The sequence below is a fragment of the Labeo rohita genome, chromosome 5, assembly GCF_022985175.1.
Source record: "Labeo rohita strain BAU-BD-2019 chromosome 5, IGBB_LRoh.1.0, whole genome shotgun sequence".
NCBI lineage: Eukaryota > Metazoa > Chordata > Actinopteri > Cypriniformes > Cyprinidae > Labeo > Labeo rohita.
Window position 1 is genome coordinate 29,116,273 of NC_066873.1, and position 9,180 is coordinate 29,125,452.

The window sequence follows — 9,180 nt, forward strand, 5'->3', positions numbered from 1 at the left end:
GATACTGGTTCATATGCATCCAGCAAAAACGCTAAGTCGGTCAGCTTCCACCCCAAGCTTTTCCTAAGTCAAATGATTTTACTAGGGTATTTGATTTTAGGGATCACCTGGACCCCCTGGCAAGCCTGGTCCAAATGGACCTCTGGGAGAACAGGGGCCTCAGGGCTCACGGGGAATGCACGGTGCACCAGGACCACGTGGCAAAGAGGTTAGTGACGCTGATTAAATGAGCCTTCAAGTCCAATTTAAGCTACACTATAATAATAATACATAATATTCAGCAGCACAACTGCTTTTTTTAACACTGATATTTATATTAAATGATTTTTTTATCACCAAAATAACATATAAGGATTAATGAAGGATCATGTGACACAGAAGACTGGAGTAATGGCTGCTGAAAATTCAGCTTTACCATCAAAGGAATAAATTACGTTTTAAAATATAATGAGAAAACGTTTATTTGTAAATTGTAAAAATATTTCACAGTGTTGTTGATTTTATTATATTTTTGTTCAAATGAATGCATCCCTGGCAAGAAGAGAGTGAGAGTGAAACATTTTTAAAATCTTACCGACCCCAAACAGTAGTGTATAAATGTTAAAAGTCCATTTATAAATTATTATAATGTTGATGTTTGATGTTTCATATACAGGGAGGTATTGGACCTCCAGGTGATTTTGGAGACCCCGGGCCTAAAGGACAAAAGGTAAAATAATTTGACAGTGCTCTTCTATTATTTTTATCAGATGAGGTGTTAAGATCTATACAGTGACCACTTTTTATACAAAGTGAAATAGCTACATTCTTATTCAAACAGGGTGACCCTGGACATCGAGGATTCTCTGGATTACAAGGCCCATCTGGACTTTTGGGGGACAAAGGAGAGCGAGGAGTGAAGGGGAATAAAGGCTACATTGGTTCACAAGTTAGTGATCTTGCTGAGCAGAACCCATTTCTGTTGGCTAGACTTTTTGGCTACCTAACTATTATTACACTGTTAATATGTAGTAGCTGTTATTTAAGTGTATAGAGATTTGAATAATAATTATCTATTCTCCAGGGTCAGAATGGATTGATGGGAAAGACTGGTCCATCTGGTTTGATGGGTCTAGAGGTATGATTTTTATTTAAGATGCACCTAAATCAACTTACACAATTGTAGTTCTTGATGGAGAACACACTTTTGGAGTTGGTTGGTTGGTTGTAAGTTTGCTTTCACTCCAGGGTTTGATAGGCCTTCGGGGACCACCAGGAGCAACTGGTTCACCAGGCCCAAAGGTATCACTCCCTTTTCTTCCTCAAGTTTCTTTCATCAATGTTTCTTGTAATACTGTAGATCAGGATTACCCTTACGCATTTCGTAGTGTAACAGACCTGCTCTTTGTTTCATAAAGGGGGAAACTGGATCAACTGGGGCACCTGGCCATCCAGGAGATCAAGGCAATCGGGTAAAATCAATGATTGTTTTCCATGATACAACACTTTGGATAAAATAACATTGGAATTGTGAACTTAGAACAGGACAGAGATGCCACATTTGCCTCAATGTCCTTTTTTGCATACATATTGGCTGCTATATAAGATTACGGGTCCTGAGGGGGACCTCTCAATGTCAAATTAAAGTCATTATGTTTTGGTTTCATCTACAGGGAATAGCAGGGCAGAGAGGCTTACAAGGGGTTATGGGGAAGCCAGGACCTCAGGTTAGTACGGGTAACCGTTTCAAGGTAAATTTCTGGTTACAGTGCTAGATTTTCAGGGGACAAATAATACTGATATTGCAGGGAGCGGTGGGTCCCAGAGGCCCAGAAGGCTTATTGGGTCCAAAGGGTTTGCCAGGACAAGAGGGACCTAAAGGTGAACCAGGAAGACAAGGACCTCCAGGGCAAATGGTAAGGCTCTGAATTAAAGAAGAATTTTTATAACGAGTGACTAAAGTCTGCTTGATGTCAGCTGATGATTCTCTCGTGTCTAGGGACCACCAGGGCTGCCTGGTACTAATGGACCCTCTGCATTACCAGGAAAGGAGGTAGAATTTCACCATGAAATTGTCCAAAATGTTATTTAAATGAAGAAACTATCATTTTATATGAATATTATGTTACTTAGTGTTAATGTTTATTGCATGTTATCAATATTTATTTGTTTGTTTGCTTTATTTATTGCTTGCTTGCTCTTATTTCCAGGGACTTCCTGGAGAAATGGGAGCTGATGGCCCTGTTGGCCCACCAGGGCCACAAGTCAGTATTTGTGTGATTTAATATCAATGAAATTTCCGCAGTGAATCAGCAACTAAATGGTAATATTCTTTCACTGCCTGAGAACTGGGAATTATGTATTATTCTGTTTAAATGTTTTAGGGTCCAAATGGCAAATCTGGGCCTCAGGGAAGGGATGGACCGAAAGGTCAGAAGGTCAGAGCTGTCTAAATATCTGTATTCATCGTATTTTAGGATTGAATTTGTAATCTGATATAATGACATTCACTCTTTCCATCTTTAGTTGCTCTGTTAATTTATGAAAATATTACTACTTATCACTGCAATAGTCAGTCTTACTGTATATACTTTTCATATTTTTCAGGGAAATGATGGTCTAGATGGACCTCCTGGAAAACCTGGGCATGCTGGGAAGAGAGTAAGTAAAGTGTTAAAGTTTAGAAGTGTTTGGCAAAAACATTTTCCAGTATTAACAGACCAATTGAAATTATTCTTTCACTCTTAGGGTAAAAAAGGAAAAGCTGGTCAGAGGGGTCTCAGAGGGCCTAGAGGGGAGAAGGTACTCATTTATTAATTAGTCATTTTTAAATGCTGCTTAACCTGTAAAGCCATGATGTTTGTCACAAATTACTGTATATGATGTTTTAGCAGATTTTTTCTGATGTGTATAACAGGGCCAACAGGGAGCTATGGGAAATACTGGACCTCCTGGCAGACCAGGACAATATGTAAATGAATACATATGGGTTTTCTCATTCTTAGAAAAACAAATATTGCCTCATCTATCCATATGAATTAATGTAAGATGATGAGAATATTTACCCGTGGTCTACATGTATTGTTTTAGGGTTTACCAGGTATCCGAGGCGAGAAAGGAGAGGGTGGTAAAAAAGGCTTTGAGGTTTGTGGCATTAATGGAAATGTCATATTAGAACTGGTAGAGTGACAAAACTGAGAAGCTTGAGGCTTACTCTTCTTTCTGTCTGTAGGGAGAAAAAGGGGAACTTGGGCTACTTGGTCCTCCAGGGGGAGATGGACTGAAGGTACCTTCATTCATTTTAATCAAATGGTAGAAGAAACTCAAAAGACGTATAAGTACTGCAATTGTTAGTTGTTTGAAGTGGCTGATTTCTATCTATTGGTTTATTTCAGGGGGCGCAGGGCCTACCTGGGGAAAAAGGGAAACAGGGGCTGAAGGGAGAGCAGGTGAATATTTAGATATGCATGTAAATGTACAATGAGACTGTATGTAGAATATAGAGTAATTTGTGCCTCTTTTAGGGGGATATCGGCCCAACAGGTAAAAGAGGGACCCCAGGCCTACCAGGGATGCCTGTAAGTTACTACCATACTTCATTAAATAGAAAAGCAAATCAAAAATATATTCTCTAAATAACTGCATGTTTGTTTGTTTTTTCTAGACTGAGTTACACAAGATATTGTGATGAAAGCCGTAATGCTTTTTCACGATTTTTTGATTAATAAAACTTTCAAAAGAACAGCTTTTATTTGAAATGGAAATCCTGTATATATAAATATCAAAAATCAATTTAACGTGTCTTTTCTGAAAATGTGTTAATTTTCAAATAAATAAATAAATACATAATCGGACACATTTTTTTAAACAGCAGTATGTATTTAGGATAAAGTTAATATGTGAAAATTAAATTGCATAAAATTAATAAGGAAATATTAAATGATCAGACCCAAGAAAAAAAAATCCACATTGAGGTTAGGTGCATTAGACACTTTAGGCACAAATGATACTCAAACTAACTATTTACTATGTCTGTTTCCTTACTCCACAGGGCCTGTTTGGAGAAAAGGTTTGGAACAAACATTTAAATACAGGATTAAATGCGTATTGTCCTCTTTATCAAGTTTACTTTTGCTGTTAACGTTTGTTGATAACGATTCCGAAATGTGGTTTATGCATCTTTTTCAGGGTTTAAAAGGATATCCAGGACTTACTGGTCCAAAAGGAAAAAGAGGACCTCCTGTGAGTTTGACCTGACTTCTTTACATTACCTGAGTGATATATGCAAAACTTTACATTAATATATGTGCTGTAGTAACTGAAACTATGTTGTATTTTAGGGCCCACCAGGTCTTCCAGGTCCACCAGGTTTATCTATGAACCTAACACTGACTCAGCTAAAAGTAAGCAGCTGATAAGTGATTTTTAGGTTTTCAAATGTTTTTGCTCAGTGTCCATTCATCATATCACATTAACATAATGTCTGTATGACAATGCTTTTTGTTTTTGTGCACAAATCAGGACCTCATGTACCTCTCTGACAAGTCCAACTATCCACTTATTAAAACCCTGCTGGACTCCCTTCAGCAAGACCTGCGATTCTTCATAGATCCTCCAGACGGCACTAAGGAGCATCCGGCCACCACCTGTTTGGAGCTGATGATCAGTCATCCTAACTTAACCAGTGGTCAGAGTCATTCTCGTGGATGTTATTAATAATCTATAGACGTATAGCCTGTGAATAATTTTACTTACTTAATTTTATTTATCTGTTCTTGTCTCAGGAATGTATTATATCGACCCAAATCAGGGCAGTCCCGCTGATGCTTTGCTGGTATATTGTAACTTTGGTGCAGGTGGACAAACATGTTTGTCACCACTTCATCCACGGGTAAGTACATTTTCCCTCGGCATCTGTGGGGATCATATCATGTGGAAGAAAAATAAAATAAAATTGATGTGAAAAAATAGCTTAAATACGTACTGAAATGTCCAGAACTCAAATTGCATTCCTGATTGAAAGTTTGTAGGGATCAGCAATCTCCATGTAAAACTGAACGTGCAGACCAAACCGTAAGTCGTAAAGACTTGAAACTTGGAGGGATGGTAGTACTCACATCGCCAACAATGTCACCTAGGCTCGTCCCAATCAGCCTTATGGGAACGCAGGCTCTTATGTCGTTGGAATCCTTGGCTCACGCCAGACAAAATGCACACCTCAGAGTTAATCATGAGTCTACCGAAATTTCCATGTATTTTAGATTTTTTGAAAAAACAACTTTTTTTGCAAACTAGTCCTAGGTTTTTCATCCGATTGGAACTTAACCAGTGCAGAAAGATTTTCAGGAGAGTGATTATCAATAATTATCAAAAAAAAAAGTTGAACTTTCAACTCGCCATCCCAAAGGGACACCAAAACGTTTGAAAGGAGTTGGACTACTTTTAGTAAAATGCCTATAACTCCTGAACGGAATGAGATGTAAGAGCTCAATCTGAGGTTACAGGACAAAAAAATCATAAAAATGGGTATACCTATTCAACCATTTGTCCTATCAACATGAAAATCGCTGTGCATGTTGGCTCAAAGTGTCTCTAACGACATTTGTGTATGTTCAAAAAAAAAAAACATGGTCGCCATTGGCCGATGAAGTTTGAGCATCCATTAGACGCGGTTAACAAAGGCCAATCAGAACGAAACTCGAGAGAGGGTGCTCGCTGCAGAGCCAGCTGGAGGTAATGGGTGGAGATAGACACCTAACCACACCCTAACCCTACCCCTTACCCTATCCTAAACCTAACTCCACCCATTAGTTCACACAGAGGTGAAGTTGGACATCCAGAGAGGGGGAGCTGGAGGCCATTCGGCTCTGCAGTGAGCAGTACTTGAAACTCGATGGGCCTGTTTGACTCAAAGGTCTGTGGGAAATTTGAAAGAAATCGGCCACTGGGGGGGCGATATCACATTTTTCAAGGATGTAAACGATTGAACATTGCACGGTTTTTCGCACATACATGGGATATTCGTATCATATAGAACTCCTCATTCTGGACTACTTTGCCTTTGGAACCACTGCTGTTAATCAAATTGTTGGTTAAATGATTGAGAAGATGTAAAAAAAACTACTTTTGCAAACTAGTCCTAGGTTTTTTGCTCAATCTGGGAAAAGACACTGCAGTACAATTCTCCGGACTCTCTAGGTCAATAATTATTTTAAAAAATATATTATATAAATGTGATATATATTATATGCTATATTTTGTTGTTTTTATATGTTTTTGAAAGAAATCTTTTATGTTCGGCAAGGCTGCGTTACTTGATCAAAAATTTTGTAAGAAACATAATATTGTGAAGAATTATTACAATTTTAAATAAGTTAAATTTTTTATATTTTTGCAGTTTTAAATAAGTGTTGTTTATTTCACTATATATAAAATATAAGTTATTTCTGTGATGGCACAGCTGATTTTTTAGCAAGCAATTACTGCAGTCTTGCAGTGTCACATGATCTTTTAGAAATCATTCTAACATGCAATTTGGTGCTCAATGTTGAAAACAGTTTTGCTGCATATTTTTGTGGAATCTGTGATTCCTTGTTTTCAGGATCTATTGATGAATAGAAAGTCGCTTTTGATCAATCTAACCTATCCTTGTTGATTTTAAAAATAATAATCTAACTGACCTGACATTTTAAGCTTTGTTTAATTAATGATGATAATAAGATGCATCTCTGCTTCAGCTCCCCATGAAATCCTGGCTCAAAGACACCACGCCGGACACATTTACATGGTTGAGCACTATAGATGGTGGCTTCCAGGTATGTAGTTTGCTCAGAACCACTAACTTCAATATCAAATGTCTTGTATTTCCTGCTTGACCAATTCACTGTGTTTTTATAGTTTGATTACATGCAAACTGGTGTGGTACAAATGAGATTCCTACGACTGAACAGCAAGTTTGTTAAGCAGAACGTCACATTTTCATGCCAGCCAAACAGCCACCAGGGCTTCAATGAAAGAGACATTAAGTTCCTTGCAGATTCAAGAAGACAGAGCTTCCTGGGAACATTACTGGATTGTGAAGTAAGACAATTGTATCTAAATGATAATGGATTGCATTGTTGTTCATTTAATTTTATTATACCCCCTTTCTGTCTGTGTTTAGCCGTTAGGGTCACCGGATACAGGCCCTCGGGAGTCTGTGTTCCAGTTTGAGACTGAAGACCTGGAACTTTTACCAATCAGAGATCTGGCTTTATTTGACCACAGTGACGCAACAGAACAGTTTCAGTTTACTGTAGGACACGTCTGCTTCAGCTAAAACACAAACGGTCTCTCATTTAAGGACTTGCTTAAAAATTGTTCTGCAGAGCTCTTTCTGAGAAAAGCAGAGCCAAAAAATCAGGACTTTACTCTACTGTTCTCCATCTGCTGTGGGAATGGAGGTTCCTAATGAAGTTTTCACCTTCAGTTTACAGTGTACCTTCAGTACAACAAACTGATTTGTTGTCTAGTGGCAACAGCAATCTGGTGCGCAGCTTCTCACGAGGAGATGTAATATATTGTTGTATATTGTTTACAATGCTTGTTTTCTGTTAAATATCTGATTATTTATATAATGTTAGGATGTTACTTGTCATATTTTAAAAGCAGTTCATTTCCACAAATCATGATTTTTTTTTTTTTCAAAAAAACCCTTTGATTCAGGTTATGTTGCACCTTATGACAAAGAGCACTGTGATGTACACTACATGGTCAAAAGTGTCTGAACACTATAACGCCACACCTGTATGTGCTTGATGAAGATTTAGTTTTAAAATATTTGGCATTAATTGGTAGTTTGTCCACTCTATACTGCTGTAACAGCTTTTGTTCTTCTTAGATGGCTTTTAAACATAGAAGCAAGGATTTGCGGTCATGTTTGGCCATGTGGTGTATGTGGCACTCAAATCCGATATTATTTAAACAATGTGCCTCAAACAGTATATCAGGCACTGCTTGTGAAAACTAATAACATTAACTAATTAGTACAAAGAATATTTTGGGCAGACAGTTGCTGTTGGACCATTGTTCATGGTGGATCCAATGGAATTTACTATATTTTTATTAACAAATTATAGTGACCAATTCTGAATAACACATCAGTTGTTCTCATGTGCAAATTGCAAAAAGAGTCCAATTAAATATAATGACAATTAAGCTCATTGTAAAAGTAGCTCATTGCAATCTGTTTTAATAACAAACTGATTTCATTCAAAAGAATGTATTTTTATTGCTGGTATGTTGTGGCTGCGATAGTAAAAACCAAAGGAAGCCGAAATAAGTCCTAGAGGGTTTGTGTTCTTTCAGGTTCCTGTATAAATTTAAAATGCTTTCAGAATTAATTATAACTGCAAGGAATTTTTTCAATTTTAAAGTAGGGAAGTGCAAAATATAATCCGCAGGACTTGTCTGTCTTATTCAATCTGATGATTTATACACACATTTACTAAATTAGACTGATAATGGTAAAGCCTAGGTATTGTGAATGTGATTTTGCCAAGGAAAAACCCGTATGAATATATGAATGGCTAAATATAAAAATCTGAGATGTTTATATACACTACTATTCAAAACATGGGATCTGTTTTGTTTTTTGTTTTTTTTTAATGATTTTGAAGTCTCTTGTAGGTACTTACCAAGACAGCATTTATTTGATTAAAAATATATTACATTTTATTACATTAAAAAACATATTTTAACATGTTTTAAAATGTAATTTATCACTGTAATGGCAAAGCCTATGGAAGCCTGTTTCTGCCACTGAATACATTTTTTTTAAAGGTAATTGCGACTTTTCACCTTTCATCTTTTTCTCAGAATTGTGAGATATAAATTTGCAATTCTGAGAAAATATAATCTTTCTCCTCAAAATTTGACATTATATCTCTCAAGTTGAGGAAACAAAGTCAGAATTGCGAGATACAAATTTGCACTGGTGAGAAAAAAGTCAGTTTCTGTCTTTATTTCTGAGAAATGTTTATATTACCCAATTCGGACTTTGTTTCTCACAGTTGTGAGTTTATATCACACAATTCTGAGGAAAAAAAGTCAGAAATGTGAGTTTATATTTTGCACTTCTGACTTTATAGCTTGCATTCTTGCTTTCTGCATTTTTTTTATTAAGTGGCAGAAACGAGTGTTATATCCTTCAGAAATATTTTA

The 9,180-nt window shown here is 36.8% G+C and overlaps 1 protein-coding gene across 1 annotated transcript in view; it reads left to right on the forward strand.

Annotated features, from left to right (window-relative positions):
• Window positions 1-8,285, forward strand: part of si:dkey-61l1.4 (collagen alpha-1(I) chain) — a 51,568-nt gene extending 43,283 nt beyond the window's left edge. Inside the window, exons 43-68 of the mRNA XM_051108734.1 lie at window positions 101-208; window positions 656-709; window positions 821-928; window positions 1,064-1,117; window positions 1,228-1,281; window positions 1,398-1,451; window positions 1,653-1,706; window positions 1,788-1,895; window positions 1,979-2,032; window positions 2,190-2,243; window positions 2,364-2,417; window positions 2,587-2,640; window positions 2,728-2,781; window positions 2,897-2,950; window positions 3,070-3,123; window positions 3,212-3,265; window positions 3,375-3,428; window positions 3,504-3,557; window positions 4,031-4,048; window positions 4,168-4,221; window positions 4,320-4,382; window positions 4,501-4,666; window positions 4,764-4,870; window positions 6,717-6,794; window positions 6,877-7,059; window positions 7,142-8,285. Of these exons, the coding sequence (XP_050964691.1) occupies window positions 101-208; window positions 656-709; window positions 821-928; window positions 1,064-1,117; window positions 1,228-1,281; window positions 1,398-1,451; window positions 1,653-1,706; window positions 1,788-1,895; window positions 1,979-2,032; window positions 2,190-2,243; window positions 2,364-2,417; window positions 2,587-2,640; window positions 2,728-2,781; window positions 2,897-2,950; window positions 3,070-3,123; window positions 3,212-3,265; window positions 3,375-3,428; window positions 3,504-3,557; window positions 4,031-4,048; window positions 4,168-4,221; window positions 4,320-4,382; window positions 4,501-4,666; window positions 4,764-4,870; window positions 6,717-6,794; window positions 6,877-7,059; window positions 7,142-7,297 (1,959 nt within the window). The 3' untranslated portion in view covers window positions 7,298-8,285. The remainder of the gene's footprint in view (window positions 1-100; window positions 209-655; window positions 710-820; window positions 929-1,063; window positions 1,118-1,227; window positions 1,282-1,397; window positions 1,452-1,652; window positions 1,707-1,787; window positions 1,896-1,978; window positions 2,033-2,189; window positions 2,244-2,363; window positions 2,418-2,586; window positions 2,641-2,727; window positions 2,782-2,896; window positions 2,951-3,069; window positions 3,124-3,211; window positions 3,266-3,374; window positions 3,429-3,503; window positions 3,558-4,030; window positions 4,049-4,167; window positions 4,222-4,319; window positions 4,383-4,500; window positions 4,667-4,763; window positions 4,871-6,716; window positions 6,795-6,876; window positions 7,060-7,141) is intronic.
• The last annotated feature ends 895 nt before the right edge of the window (window positions 8,286-9,180 follow it).